At 35.1% G+C, this 15,991-nt stretch overlaps 1 protein-coding gene across 1 annotated transcript in view; it reads left to right on the top strand.

The window, feature by feature from the left end:
- Positions 1–15,953, top strand: part of LOC111986951 (kinesin-like protein KIN-12C) — a gene marked incomplete at its 5' end in the record, with an annotated part of 17,246 nt that extends 1,293 nt beyond the window's left edge. The window contains 17 exons of the mRNA XM_065762910.1: positions 6,734–6,800; positions 6,893–6,952; positions 7,496–9,461; positions 9,555–9,625; positions 9,791–11,098; positions 11,294–11,401; positions 11,897–12,060; positions 12,168–12,240; positions 12,359–12,433; positions 12,708–12,947; positions 13,170–13,268; positions 13,352–13,426; positions 13,517–13,575; positions 14,394–14,505; positions 14,621–14,734; positions 14,954–15,220; positions 15,654–15,953. Of these exons, the coding sequence (XP_065618982.1) occupies positions 6,734–6,800; positions 6,893–6,952; positions 7,496–9,461; positions 9,555–9,625; positions 9,791–11,098; positions 11,294–11,401; positions 11,897–12,060; positions 12,168–12,240; positions 12,359–12,433; positions 12,708–12,947; positions 13,170–13,268; positions 13,352–13,426; positions 13,517–13,575; positions 14,394–14,505; positions 14,621–14,734; positions 14,954–15,091 (4,729 nt within the window). The remainder of the gene's footprint in view (positions 1–6,733; positions 6,801–6,892; positions 6,953–7,495; positions 9,462–9,554; positions 9,626–9,790; positions 11,099–11,293; positions 11,402–11,896; positions 12,061–12,167; positions 12,241–12,358; positions 12,434–12,707; positions 12,948–13,169; positions 13,269–13,351; positions 13,427–13,516; positions 13,576–14,393; positions 14,506–14,620; positions 14,735–14,953; positions 15,221–15,653) is intronic.
- Positions 15,954–15,991: the final 38 nt, after the last annotated feature.

The following is a 15,991-nucleotide window of genomic DNA, read 5'->3' as shown; positions in this document are numbered from 1 at the left end:
AGATAAATTCGGAATTAAAAGAAAAAAAAAAAAGAAAAAAAAAAAGAAAAAGAAAACATTAAGGGAACGACCCCTTCCCCTGAAATCAAAACAAAACAAAGAAGGAGCTTGCAGTTCCAAGAGGAATAGGAAGAAGAGGGAGAAGAGGTAGAAGGATTTTGTTCGGTTTGTCTATGTGTTTGTCTAAATCTCCAATATCTTTTCATTTTTCTGCAGGTTTTTCTTAGCAACCAGACACAAAGAAAGGGATAGAGAGAGGGCGTGAAACATAGAAGCCACGAATGGCAAGATCGGTTTTTCTCGGTGGTCGAGCTCGAACTTCGATGATACTGCAGCTCAGTTTAGAGATCCTCTTTCTCCTCTGGTTAAAGCCTGAACCAGTGAACCTAGTTTAGTTTGTCCATTATACACTGCAAAGCGTCAAGGCTCAAGATTCTTTTTATCCTTAAAAAAAATTATTTATAAATAACTTAAATAAGCCGAGAGGGGGAATCTGGTAATCAATCTGTGGAATTGTATTTGTGAGAGTTGTAATAATCAGGAATTGAATTGGGTTAGTAGTGGATTCGAACGGTTTTGTCGCCGCTGCAAGAGGCGAAGACGAGAGGGGTTTTGGCGATGCCAGTGGCCAGGTTCCAAGCGAGGCTCCATACTCTGTCGGTGTGGCCTTCGAGAGTTTGGAGTAGTTTCATCTCGCAAGCTCCTTCGTAAAACTCCATGGAGAGTTGAGTGAAGAGACTATGAAGAGTGTGTGAAAAAGAAGATTTTGAGATTTGGGGGTTTGGGTGCTCTTCGTGTGCACTGTGTAGTTTTGATTCAGGGGAAGGGGATTTTTTAGAAAATAACTACAAAATCCAAATAATATTATTAGTTAGACAACGTTTCAAACATATTGCATTTCTAACAATTCGACTTCAGAGGAGTTGATTTTATTGTTCATATCTATTTTTTGCCAGTTGAGTAGATAAAGAAATCGAGTCCTTTGTACTCATTTTTTATACATAGAAATCGACTTCAGTGGAGTCTTTTTCAATACAAAGAAAATGACTCCACACTGGAGTCGTTTTCTTTGTATTTAAAACGACTCCACTGAAGTCGATTTGCAAAAAACACACTCCACACAACTAGCTCTTCAGTTGTGTTAAAAAACCCCATACCGTCATAGAAGAACCCAGCAAACGAACCCAGCAACACCGACTAGCAAACGAACGCAGGCGTCGACGAGCGTGTTCTTCTCCTCCACTGATCCGATCTGAGCGTGTTAGACATTTGCTCGTCGGTGTTGCTAGGGTTCGTTGGGGTTTGGTGAATCGGCGCCTGGGTTCCTTCGTTTGCTCGTCGGTGTTGCTGGGTTCGTCGGTCAGAATTGGCGCCTAGGTTCGTCAGCAAGAAACCCAGGCGCCTGGGTTCGTTTGTTCTTTGTTCTGTGATGGTAAAGGATAGGGTTTTTTATAGATGGAAAACGAGTTCAGTGGACTCGTTTTCCATGTATAGAAATCGAGTCCACTGGACTCGATTTCTATGTATGAAAATCAAGTCCAATGAACTCGATTTTTCCACCTCAGCCACGGGTAAAGTAGGCGAATGAATAGTGAAATCGATTTCTCTGAACTCGAATTGTTATAAACCAAAATAGTTTCAAACGTTGCCTAACTTATGATATTGTTTGGATTTTATTGTTATTTTTTTAAAAATCCCCAGGGGAAGGGGAACAACGATTGGTTTTTTTTTTTTTTTTTTTTTTTTAACTAAAAAAATAAAAAAGCAAAACCGCGTTGTTTCAGGAGTTTTAACCACAGTCACTAACTGAATTGAATCGGAACTTTTGACAAAAATTGAAAGTTAAAGAATTGAATTGACAGAACTAAAAATTAAAAAATTGAAATAAAAAATTGTGAAAATTAGAAGGTTAATTTTTATATTTTTGCCTAAATTTTTTCTGTACTAACCATGTCACTGCCACCCATGACCCACACGGAGCTTTTTTTCTTCCCCTATTCTGAGCAGTAGACTTTGAAGCGTTAACTCTCTAGTAAGTTAAAACTTAAAAGTAGTAGAATTTAACAGAATAAAGTCAATAAACAATAACGGCTAGATTTTAAATAACAATAGTTCATCTTATTTAAAAGGACGCATACAAATATACAATGGTACAGTAGTGATGATTCAAGGATCTAAAAATCAGATAGTCGTGATGATTCTTGTAAATTCTATGTCATAAAATTAGCCTTCACGAACTTAAGGGCTTTTTTAAAGGGTTTTTAAAAACTATTTTCAGTTCAATATTTTTTTGAAAGAGGAAAAAAAAAACAGAAAACGCTTATAAGCATCTTAGCTCTGCATTCAGAATATATCAGTTGTGAGAATGATACGTCCTGCATCTTATTCTTCTCTTTTAATTAAGTGGATCAATAGTTCTTTGACTTAAATTATGTAAACAGTCACTTATTCGAGAGTGTCATACTGAAATTACAAGTTTCATGGAACTACACTGTTATATTTCATTATTGATGACATTAATGAATTAAGAATTTAAGATCCTTTAGAATTCTTGAAGTACTATTTTCTAAATAATAATAAAAGAAATCTCAAGGTACTCCACCATAGATTTTTTTTAAATTTTTTCTATTCATCTTGGTATTTAAAAACACGATGATCATTGTTTTGGTATTTATTTAAACATTGAAAAGTACAACAAATACAATTCACTCATTCAAAATATACATGTAAGATTTTGGAAACTCTATGATAAACTTCCCCTAAAAACATCCTAATCATGCATATACTATATAGACAATTTCCATTTGATGTATATAGCTTTTTGGGTTTGGCTCATCTATGCTAACTAAGACCATAACAGTTTGTTACCACCATGTATTAGTTTGAGGGGGCATAGATAAGACCCATAACGGTAATATGCACATAGAACATGTTTTCCAACTTCTAAGTGTCAAATGACAGCCATGCCAAGATTGATTAACCTAAATTGTGAGAAATTATTTGGTACACTTGAAGTACTATATCTTCTCATATAAATATGAATCTCATGTATGAGATATATTTATATGTGTGAAGATGGTATAGTACACCGAGTACATTGAATAATTTACATACTTTTGAAATTTAACAAAGCTCATAGGATATTCTCTAATTCCTTTTTAAACGATGCTTAATTGTTTGCAAATCTTTGCATTACAACCATATGACATTTAGTTGCGAGTTACTTTGTTTAGGGCCTCAGCCTATGAATGGTAATCCTCAAAGATCTTCTCTATTTTACTTGAAATGAAAAAAAGTACGTCTTTAACATCTTTTTTTCAAGCCGATGAATACAACATTAGGGATTCTTGTGGAAGTCCATGCAATTCAGCAGAAAAAGCAAAAGATTAATGGAGCCTATTGCCTTTCATTTTAGTTAGACTTTATAATAATGATCTCTGCCAAATGTTAGTGTTAAAGTAAGTTGAAACTGTCAGCTTATTATTTACTTTCACAAATTTTGTACTCGATGATTTGTTTTTCTTTCAGTCCGAGATTCCACTAACTTTTCTGTAAGTCCCACTTGCTCCACTCTTTAATTATCGTCAAATTGAATTGCTATTTTATATTTTCCAATCTTTATAATTTCTCTTTCCCAGTTTTGCTGGCCAAATGCGCTTCGTTCTTTATGTATGCTGGACCCATAAGCAAACATTTGAATTCAAATCCCCATCCTCTTTATTCCTTTTGCAAAACTCTTTCAAAATCAGTCTATAACGTTACAACTTATTAGCATTAGATTATTAGTGTTGTAATCATAGCTTACTTTGAATTCATCAATGGCCCACTATTACACTTTTTTTTTTTTTGAGGGGGCACTATTACACTTATGATTGAAGTAATTATTCTCATTTAATATCTTTTACTGTTTTACCACACTCCGTATTGTTAAATGAGTCTTGTAAAATGCCTATTGAGTTTATAGGATAGTTTCAGTGTATCATTTGGGAAATAAGTAGATTGAAAATTGCTATGTTTTTGAGAGGAGTATACTGAAAACCAATAATATCTAGCAATATTTTTGTACATGTTGAAATTATTCATGGTATAGCAAAATCCAATCCACTAATTGAGCGGATTTCACAATTAATGAATAAAATTTTAAGAACTTCACATTAAACTTACTCATGGACTTGTAGATGATTTTAATCGTTCTTTAATCCTGAACAAGGTTTTGAAATATTAAATATTTAATTATGAGTTATAATGTACGTTATTTGAAAAAAAAAAATATTTAAATATCAATCATTGGCACATGCTTAAAGGTAATTGTATGGTTTGATATATATATATATATATATATATATATGTATGTATATATATATGAACGTATGTTCTATTCGATAATAATTGTTATGTATTATCATGTGTAAGATGCCAATGGGTTTTTAATATAGAAATTTTATTTTGATGTAGGCTAAATTTGATATTGATATTTGTGTGTTGCATTTTATTTTTCAAAAAAGAGCTAAAAACAACCATTGTTTAACAAATGATTTAAATGATTATCAGCTTTCTAACTAAATTAGTACCTGTTAGTATTTTCAACGGAAATGTCCAAGGCCCAAGGGTAAGGGTTCAAATTGTAAATCCCTCTTCTCCATTGTAATTATTAGATTATAAATAAAAATAAAAAGATTTGAATGTAACTTTAAAGGTGGGTTTCAGTTAGTTTGGTAAAATTTTTTGTTGTCAGATAAGAGATTTAGGGTTTAAACTTTACTTATGCTAAAAAACAATTGGTATCTTTGGCTTGATAATAAAGAATAATAATTATAAAGCAGTCTTCATAAACTAAAATTATATTGCATCTATATATATAAAAAAAAAAAACTTTAACAATTTAATTTAATTTTATTGATTCAGCGAAACCATCCTTAGAGACTTTTACACATTTGTTTTTTACATACCCGCAGAGTAGGCAATTTTGTAGCTCACAATTTAGCTAAACATGCTACATGCTAGACATGTTAGAGGTTATCAATGTGGATGAAAGATGTTCCTTCACACATTCATGATGTTCTTATAGCCGATAATGGCTAAGTTTTTTTTTTCAATAAAGTTTCTAGTATTTCTTCTCAAAAAAAAAAAAAAAAAAAAAATCCGTCTTGGGGTCAATTCAATATTCTCAATAGTCCAGCGGCTAACTTACAAAAAGCCATCACTTTAAATTTGAAATACAACTAATCTATTTCCAACGCATGTTTTTGTTTTTTTTTTTTTTTTTTTTTTTTTTTTTTTGGGTACTATCAAAGCATGATAATAAGGAACCAAACATATTATATAAAACTATAAAAGCACTAATTAACTAACAAGGAATGAAAGATACATGCATGCACTTTTTTGATTTCTAAGCAATTGGCGAACTCAGGGTGGAATGTCTCTCTTTCTCGCTCCTATGACAGTCTTTTGATCTTGAATCATTTTCTTGAAACCTCCACCTGTTATATACCTTCTCTTGAAGATGGTTGCTTGTTGATAGATCTTCGTTCCAATGGCAGTGTTGATTGATGCAAACTCCTAAAAAACTAATTGAATTGGATCTTTATTGCTGATTCCTATGGATGCTAGGGTGATTTGTGTGCTGTGGAAAGGTGTGTGATGAACAATATGCAGAAAATAAAGAAAATTTATGGCGTCGGGTGATGGGCAGGTAGGTAATCTAGGATCCAGGGATTCTCTAAACTACAATAAGTGAAAACTAGGACCCCTTCTCAGTTGGGATACCTCTCCTATTTACAGAGAGGACTATCTTAATTCATTTTACAGCTCAAAAATTGTAGAATTGGTAGTATTATCTCATATTTTCTCTCACAAAAATCAGAAAAAAGAAAATCATATAGAAATTATAAAAAAAAAAAAGAATTGCAAACCTGGAACTATAGTGCCAATTGGCACTAAGGTTGAATAGATTGGCTCTCTTGTAGTTACCAAAGTGTCAACTGTTTGATGATTGGTAAAAAGTCCCATTTTCAATAAGTATGACCATGTGTTTGGTCATGTTCAAAGGAGAGCAACTAGTGCACTAGTAAAAGAGATTGAGTTGATTCAAGTTGAGGGAACCAAAAAATGCAGGGGAAGACCAAAAAGAACTTTAGAAGTAATAAAAAAGGACATGTCAATTAAGGAAGTAATAAAGACAAAGAGTATGACTTCTATTAGAATAGAATAGAAGAAAAGAATAAGTGTGGCCGAATCTTATTAATCTCTTGAGGATTCATAGCTAACCCCAAAATATTTGGGAATAAGGCTTTGTTGTTATTGTTTTATAACCATTGATTTGAACACAAAATAAGACCATTCATAATAATAGGATCATTCATACAAAAAACAAAAGATCTAACACTGTTTTGAACACACAAAAAGACCAATTTACTGTTAATTGTTCTATGACCACTTAAAATATGGATTTTAGGGTCAAGTAATTCCACTTGTGTAAAATTACCATTTTACCCATGGTGCTAAAAAAGGTGTAAATTTAAAAAAATAATAATAATATAAGGGTTGCAAAATGGGGTGTCTACACATGGCCCTTACACTGGGCTTGAACAAATTAGGATATTGATGTATTTTACATGGACAACTTAGTGCGCTGATCATCTGGACATTTGGTTCCATTAATTACTTTTTTCATCTTCCTGATAGTAATTTGAGCAGTTGTGAAGGTCTAACATTTTTTGGCTTATGTCTGTAGGGAAGTAGATGACTTACGAACAGAACTTAGAAAGTATTTGAACTTTAGTCAAGCTACAACTGATTCTGTAAGTATAGCTGTGAGTTATAGAAAGAAGGGTTGTTGAGGTAGCTTAACCTTTGTATTTTGGTGATTTATTTTCTTTTGCACTTTTTGCAGGTAGCAGATTCTTTCTCCAAGGATCATGAGGAATTTATGCAGACAGATAATTATTCATTGGTGAGAAATTATACCAACTTGTTTTCAGTGAGATGTTCAATTAATTTTTAAAGATTGCCACAAGCAGAAACTGGTAACTTTTGGAAAAATACATGATCTTTGCTGTTGCATTTTCTGTGCATGTACAGTTTCATACTGTTTACATAGCATCACATTGCCTTAGCACGCTTTGGCAAATGAATCATGTGAAGTCTATGGCTTTCTTTCTTTCTTTTTTTTGGTCATGTTGACAAGGAAAGAGAAGATTCATAGCCCAAGGAGACAATTCTGCGCGCATGCCTGACCACAAATGTTTTATCTTCCTGACAATAACTATTCTTTTATGTCTTAAACTAAAAACAATGATCTCCTGAAAATGCCATGTATAAGTTTCCCGGATGTTTTGACAGAATAATTTTTTTTTTTGTTCATTTCTCAGAAGATATTTTTACAAGCTAGAAAGCATGCTAGTTTGGGATGTATTAAAGGGAGGCACTTACATGGATGACATATTTCAATTCTTTCTTCTTTGTTGTAATTTATGATTAATCACCACATTTACAGGAAGAAAACATATCCATCCAAAGTGACTCCATAGATGATACAGCATCTTATACCCAGACAGATGATGGGGCTTTACAAAATAGGATTTACCAGAATGCAGCAACGCAGCCTGATTATACTCAAAAGGAGTTGAATGATGCTAGATTGTTGATTAAAGCAATGGAGTCTGAGCAGCTCCATCTAATTACTGAGCTGCAGCATACACAGGAGGAGAATCAAAGACTTATGGAAATGGAAATCAACAAGGACAAGGTAGACAAACAATCTGTACCAGAACTTCAAAGTCAGTTCCTGACATCAGGTAATTTAGAAATATGCAACATGGGCTCGCTGATGGAGGGAAATGAAGACATTGACAGAATGGCCCTGCAAGCCAAGTTGGACAAAATCACTAGGGACCTTGAGGAGGTCAGATCACTTAATAATCAATATCAAGAGGATCAGGCGTTCCAGTTGTCTAAGCAGCATGAAATTGAACAAGTCTGTGAACAGGTTGAGATGGAGACTAGCAGAACAATTCTTCACTTGCAGGAAGATGTTGCTGCTCTACAGTTGGAACTTCATCAAAGGTTATGTTGCATGACTCAAGAAAATACAAGACTAAGAAACACAATAGCAGCTAAAGAGGGGGAAATCAAGGCACTTTGTATGGAGTGGGAAAGGGCAACCTTGGAACTAACAAGCTTCCTTGTGGATGGTTCTAAATCCCTCAGAGATGCCTCTGGTCAGATAGAAGGTATTGCAAGTTCATTTCCCCAGGCTAGTTGTTGCATTAGTGAACATGTAGAGAGGGCTGCCAGGGTTTGCATGGAGAAGGAAGAAAGTATTCTACTCTTAGAAAAAAGCTTGGAAGATGCACAAAGAATGGTTGTTGAAATGGAGCTGAAGTTAAATTCCTTGAAGGAAGCAACAATGGCTTTAAATGAATTCCAGCAACTAGATACTGATGAGAGCACTGAACAGGAAATCCATTCAAGCATTCTGTTAAATGAGAACACCAGCATGGTAAAGATGCAAGAAAGAAAGTACAAAATCAAGAAGGATCATGTTACTGAAGCAGAAAAATCTGCTATTGCTGCTTTGCTTCATGGTCAGAGAAATGACATTGAGAAAGATATTACAATATCAAATTTGGCTAATCCCACTGATGTGGGCAATCATAAGCTTTCAGGGATGAAGGCTGACACTAATGTTTTAGCACTGGAGGAGGTTAAGGATCAACTGAAGTTGGCCAGATTAGGAGTATTGGAGTCTGATAATGCTATTTGTGAATTTTATACTGATCTAGAAACGCATATAGCTAGCCTTCAAATTGATGTCTGTGAAGCTTCTACTGCATATAGCAAGTCAGTTCAAGACTTGGTGAAAGAGATTCATGAGATGAGGAAGATATATATGGAATTGAGAGAGAATCATAAAAATTCTCAGTTTTGCAGAGTTGAATCACTCTCAATGAAACCAGATAAATATCTGAAGTTTGAGAAACAGGATGACATGCTGAATCAGATAAGGGATAAACTTACTGAAACAAATGATGTACTGAACCTTATTAAAGATTGCGTCAAAACAAAAGAAAATGTGTTTGAGTGTATCTCAGTGGATGAAGATTTGATAGAAGCAGAAGCATGGAGTGCTGATTGTTCTGTCTCTGGCTCAGAGTTTTCAACTGAAAGTGTTGCTTCAGGAATCCAATTGGATGACATCTTATACACTTGCCACTCTAGGGTTCCTGCAGGGATAAATATGACAGACCTGAGTGTTGATAGAGGCTCAGTGGTTCAGTGTGATGATCAAGAATCTGAAAAGTCAAAGAAGCTACCAAAGTCTTCAAATGTTCAGAATGACGCAACACGATTCTGCCTGAGAAAGGAATTAGAGTTGGCATTCTGTGCTTTTAGTAAACTATACGTTCAGTTAGCCACACTACTCAGTGAGTCAGATGTTGGAGATTGCTCTATCCGACAAGGTACATTTTTCCTTGAACCACTTGAATTTGGACATATTTTATTAGAAATAAAATTTTTGGAAGGGACTTAATTAAACTCCTGATGGATGGCAGAGTTGATACATGTTCCATATATTAAGTTGGGAATGGAGAAAGCTGAAGCAGGTCGCTATAATACAAGGGAGGTACAGATCAATTTCTAACTACTACTTTATGAAATTATTTGCATAAATAAGATCAAAGTAGATGTTTCAAGGGCCAATAACAAAATTTTTGTTACTCACATTCGTCAAACTTTCATTGGTAAGATCATTGACCTCTTACTCGGTGCAATGTTTCTTGACGTGCAGGTAGTTGCTGATGAGAAAATTAACAATGCTAGTAGCTTCTTAACCAAATTTGAGGAAGCCCATGCTACAATGAGAGAAGCTGATTTGATGTTAAATGCTTTGCTGAAGGCAAATGATAGTGCAAACCAATTGGCTGGTATGTGGAAGCAAGCTGGTGAGGAGCTGTTGGTAGAGAGAGCAAGCTTGATTGAAGAAGTTGCACAACTTAAGTCATCAATACGTTTGAAAGAAGGAGAGAACGAATTACTGAAGGATCAAATCAGTTATGGTTTGGCAGAGATGACAAACTCATTTTCTTTGCTTGAAGAGTGTTTTTTGCAAATGCAAAAGACTGTGGATGAGAGGTTCAACATGATGTATTCTGATGCCTTATCTATGGGACAGGAGATGCTGTACTTAGTTAGAAACTCCAGTTCATCGCTAGAAGATATTTGCACTAGGATAATGGAGAAAGAACTAACTTTGTTTGTGCTGTACCAGTGCTATGTAGGGGACTTTGTCAGCAAACTCCCACATTTTAATGCACATCGTGGTTTGTATCCATTCAAACATCAAGAATGCTGTCCAGCAAGAAATCTGCAAACTATTTCCTCTAGTGATAAGGATGACATTGCCAGTGAGAGAATCATGGATCAAAGAGATGGAAGTAAAATAGTCAGGAAGTTGGAAGAGGAAGAACTGGGATTATCTGATGACAATCTCATTTATGAGAACTTGGCATTAAAAAAAGAATTGAAACGGAAAGAAGTTTTATTAGAGGGTTTGCTTTTTGATTTTACGTTGTTGCAGGAATCAGCCTCCACTACAATGGATATCAAAGATGAAACTGAAAAGCTAATATTTTCTTTAAGTCAAGTTCGACATGAGCTAGAGATGAAAACTAGTCAGCTTGATGAGTTGCTGGTTGAATATAGGAAACTTGAAGGTCATCTAGCTGATACTGAAAAGGCTTTGTTTATATCAAATTCTGATCTTGAGCAGGCTAAAGAAATGGTAGACAGTTATTCAGATCAAAATGCTGAGTTGAAGGTGCTTTTAAAAGATTCCTATTTGAAAAAATCTGAAACTGAAGAGCTATTGGATGAACAAAAGCAGGTGGTCAAAGGTTTGGAAAAAGAAATTCTTCATTTAACTTCTTCAGCTGAACAAAAATCAATCTCTTTGGTTAAAGGCGTTGAAGATGATTTGAGGAGGGTTATTAGCGAAAGAGACCAACTTTATGAAGAAGTCCAATCGTTGAATGATAAGCTTGAGATGGCTTATGCATTTGCTGATGAAAAGGAAGCTATTGCTGTTGAAGCTCGCCAGGTTTGTGTTTAGGAACTTCTCTCTCTCTCTCTCTCTCTCTCTCTCTCTATATATATATATATATATATACACATATATATAGCTCTGTCTCTGTCTCTGTCTCTCTCTCACACACACACACTCTTTTTGAAATTTATTTATTAAGAATATGCATGTGGATTTTCTCCTGGGTTGATCTGGAATTTAATTTTGTAGGAGTCAGAGGCAAGTAAAGTATATGCTGAACAAAAGGAAGAGGAGGTTAAGATTTTAGAACATTCTGTTGAGGAGCTCGAGTATACCATAAATGTATTGGAGAAAAAGGTTTGCTCCAATGCATTATCTTCTTTTCATCTAATGTGTAAATGCTATTCCTCTATGTTTAATGTGGTCTATTTGGAGGGAATCCATGCTAGATAGTTTGATGGGATTGAAGCATCTTAGCTTCATTTGAAACTCTTCTTTTTTAGTTCTTTGTCTGAGTGGTTGAGGGATATTGGGGATTGTTGTTCTTCATTTTTAGAGTTCCTAAATATTTGTGTTTTTGCTCTTAATTTTGTTGCATTGTTTACTTCCCATGTATTCAGGTTTGTCCATTTTCTTTATAAAAAAAAAATCTTATTATCTATCCCAGAGCTTTGATGAACAGCTACTAAATGTTGTATTAGAAGTACATTTGGCTGCATGCAAACTGGCATAGTCTCAGTTGTGTACGTCACTTACGATATATGTGTGTGTGCGCGCGCTTTTGGCTGTCTTGGCTACTGATTTCTAGTAATATTTTCTTATGCAACTGGTGTGGAATGTTTCCTCCCTTAGGTATATGAAATGGATGAGGAGGTGGAAAGGCATCGATTGATCAGAGATTCGCTGGAACTGGAACTCCAAGCTTTGAGACAGAGATTGGCATCTGTTGAGAACTTCACCGAGAATGTGGATTCAGGAAACAGTAATGTTGAACACACTGAAGAGCACATATCTAGGTCAGTAATGCTGTCTTCTTCCTTGATTTGGAATATTTCTTATTTGCATTTACTTTCCCTTGGATTGAAAGAAAGAAAATATTCTGATGTAGACAGCTGTATTGTAGGTTACTAGAAATTCATGAGGCACAGAAAAGGATAAAACTTCTTGAAGAGGAAAAAGGAGAACAGGACAAAGAGGTGCTTTTCTAACTTGCTAGTATTTTTAATTGTCACTAGAAGTCTTTTGAATTGTAGAACACTATATTACATCATCTGCTTTCTCTGCTCTAACACTGAGATTTTGACTATTGTGAAGATCAAACAATACAAAGAGTACATCGCTGAACTTGTATTGCATGCTGAAGCCCAGGCATCCCAGTACCAACAAAAGGTACTATACTGGACATTCGCACTAAATTTAAAATAGCATGGAATCAGTTTGATTTATATCCTTGGGTATATATCTTAGGATTCCAAAGTTAATTGCCCTGTGCCAATATCTCGTATACTTGTTAGTCAGAAGACAGCCATTTTCCAGTTACTGACATCCTTGAGCATATATCTTAGTGTTTAAATTAGATGTTGACTTTCAATAATCTGTTCATCATTAATGAACGGTTTACATGTTTATCTTGACTTACTATCTCTATGCACAAATTCTACAGTACAAGACTCTGGAGGCCATGGTTCATGAAGTAAAAACTGATATGTCATGTTCAACATCAATTGCTGCAACAATAGATAAAAGTGAGAGAAACACAACTAGGACAAGGGGCTCCAGCTCACCATTCAGATGCATTTCAAATTTGGTTCAGCAGATGAATTTGGAAAAGGATCAGGAATTGTCAGTGGCCAGGCTTCGTATAGAGGAGTTAGAGGCATTGGTGGCAAGTCGGCAGAAAGAGGTTTGATAATCTTTCTCCTTTCTATAGATTTGTTAACACCACTGCAATAACCTGCTGGTATTGGCAGTGCCATTTTCTTGGGTGGTTTTATTCTATTTAGCAATTCATCCTTATAACAAAGATCCTCTCTCACACTCTCAACCCGGTAGTGCACTTAACCATATCATGCATGTATATATGCTCCCTTTAAAAGAGTGTTAATTATATCTATGCTGGAAGCAGATATGCACGCTGAATACAAGGCTGGCAGCAGCAGAAAGCATGACACATGATGTCATTCGGGATTTACTTGGTGTGAAATTGGACATGACTAACTATGCAGTAAGTTTTAGACTTGTATTTTAAAGTGTGAATGTTAATAGCTGCATTTCTCATTTGTTTGCTTTCTGTTTGGTGCATTGTAGAACTTAATAGACCAGTGTCAGGTTCAAAAGTTAGTGGAGGAGGCTCATCAGCAAACAGAAGAATTCCTGGCGAAGGTGGTTATAGGAAAAACCTTTGATAAATACCTTTGATTCATCACTCATTTGGTTTAGTTGTGGTCCTAATATATGTGCTCACTGTGTCAGGAGCAAGAAAATCTCAATTTGAGAAAGCAGATTAATGATCTACTCGAGGAAAGAGAGAGGTTAGACTCTGAAGGTCCAATCATTCACCCCCATATAATTGTATTACATACACTGCCTATAATATCAAAATGGGAATCCAGACGCAGATTATCTAAAAACTCGAAGTTCATCTTAGAGAAAAAAAAGATCAATGGCAAGGAATTATGTTTGATCTAACTCCATATTTAGAAAACCTTGTCACTTACTAGTGCACCCTTTTGGGTTGGTTTGAAGTTTTGAATTAATTGTCAAAGGAAACCTTGCGGGGTCTGTGACTATCAACTGGAATCTCCCATGTTTTTATGAAGGGAGATATAAATGATCTAGTCATGTCATATAATGGCCTGTGCAATGTTTAGCTTTAATTATCTTTTGCCCATTTCTAAATCGTTGTTTTACTAGGTCTTTCCCTTTGTGTTATATACTCGGTATATGTTACAGGAACTTGGTAGACATGTTTCTAGGGAATATATTACTCTTGTCGTCAAAGGCACACTTATATATGCTACCAATTACCTAAGAGTAAGATATTTCCATGGAGCATTGCCTGTCAGACATGAGTAAAGACGAAGCTAAGGGTGCATTCATACTGACACCTCTCTGGACACATCATAGTGACACCTGTGTTTGGCACAACTGTGTTACTTGACTCCTTTGAGGTGTCTATGAAACACAACTGATGTTAATAGTCCCTAGGGTTTACAATTGTTGCTCTTATCATTTTAGACTTCCTACGTGACACCAAAGCTGACATTTTTCTTTTCAGTAGAAAGTCTAATGATTTCATGATCTTGCACCATCTTCTTAGTTGGTTTCAATGTATGTCTTGTTGCTGTAGTTGCATATCGGAGATAAATAAGAAAGAAGCAGATATATTTACTTTCCAGCTGAATGTAGAGCAACTCCAAGAGCGGGATCAATTGCTCTCTGCACAGAATGAGATGTTAAAGGTAGGATAATTACTGTAAACCACTTAACTTGTAACCTTGAATTGATAGATTTAGCTGATAGTCTAGTTTCTGTAGATGAAGTTTATCCCAATCTTTCTGCTACTTTATTTTGTAGATGGACAAGAACAATCTTAAGAGGAGGGTAGCAGAACTGGATGAGATGGTAAAATCACTTCTTCAAGCACCTAGTATGCAACAGCAAACTCAACTGTCCTCAAAGAACCACCGTGTAAGATTAACTGTTAATGACGGTTTGTTTATTTGTTTGTTTTTTTGATAATTCAGTTGTTACAACATCTGAGAAAATGGAGATTTGAACTTTGGTTTTCCTTGTAAAGGAGACTAGTTAATACATTAAAGTTGTTAAACTCTTGGCCATCTTACCTGCCATTTTCACCATAACGGACTAACAACTAATGCATTAAAGTTCTTTTTTTAAATCTTACAGGACAACAGCTCATTGAAACCGGGTGATGGTGATTTCACTAAAAGGCTGGCTCATTCTGAAAAGCTTCTTTCTCATGTAAATGACGAAATTGCTCAGTATCGCCGGTCCAGTGGACATGGAATTAGAAACAAAAGATAGGCGATTCATATAACCCCAGTTGCTATGGTAATTACGTCATTTTATCTTCCTTTCGTACATTCTATCAATCTCAGGAACTCTTGATGTCGACCAGGACGCACAGGGCTTGTGTGGACAGCCATAGAACAGGTGCGTAGACTGATATACATTGTCTACCAAAGGAAGGTGGTATCTTAGAACTGGCCCGGTTTGATTGATTGAAAGGTAGTAACTGTATGATAATGCATAATCTTCCCGGAAGCAACTAACTACCCCTAATTATCTTTGATCATTACACACTTCTTCATTTGATAACTTTGGTTATTGTTCTTTGGTATATAAAATTCACCATCCCTGCAAGTTAGGTTTACAAATTAAAAAAGAAAAAGAACGTAAAATGTAAGAATCCAATCAATCCAACCTTAGACTGGATGCTCCGTTGCTTTTTATCTGTAAAATTTAATAATTTATCTGATGTAAAATGAAAATCCATTCTCAAGATAACCGGAATAAAATATCAACACTGCATGCTGAGCAGGTTACAAAATATATAGCTTCCTTTAATAGTTGCATTTCTGTGCAGATAATCAGTGAGCAGTACATTTCCATGCGAACTACAAGGCAGACTCTCAACATTTAAGTTGTAAATGTTATTTCCTCATTTTAATTTAATTTTTGGATGAGTGAATTGGATTAATTTGGTGGTTTTTTTCATCATAAGTGTGATTTGCTAGTCCATTGTTGATTATCCTAACTAGGACGGGGGTGCTATTCAATTTAAACTCTCGATTTTCTACCATACACGCCATTGAATGTAAATATTATAATCTCTGTATTTGAATATTTAAAGCCTGGAAAGTTTCAACCGTTTACCACCTGCAAATGACCTGTAATGTTGTGTGTTAGAGAGGATTCACAAAC

This window comes from Quercus suber, unplaced genomic scaffold (assembly GCF_002906115.3).
Source record: "Quercus suber isolate HL8 unplaced genomic scaffold, Cork oak 2.0 scaffold_480, whole genome shotgun sequence".
In the NCBI taxonomy this organism is placed as follows: domain Eukaryota; kingdom Viridiplantae; phylum Streptophyta; class Magnoliopsida; order Fagales; family Fagaceae; genus Quercus; species Quercus suber.
Note: the sequence above shows the minus strand (reverse complement) of the source record. Positions and strands in the feature narration are given on the sequence as shown.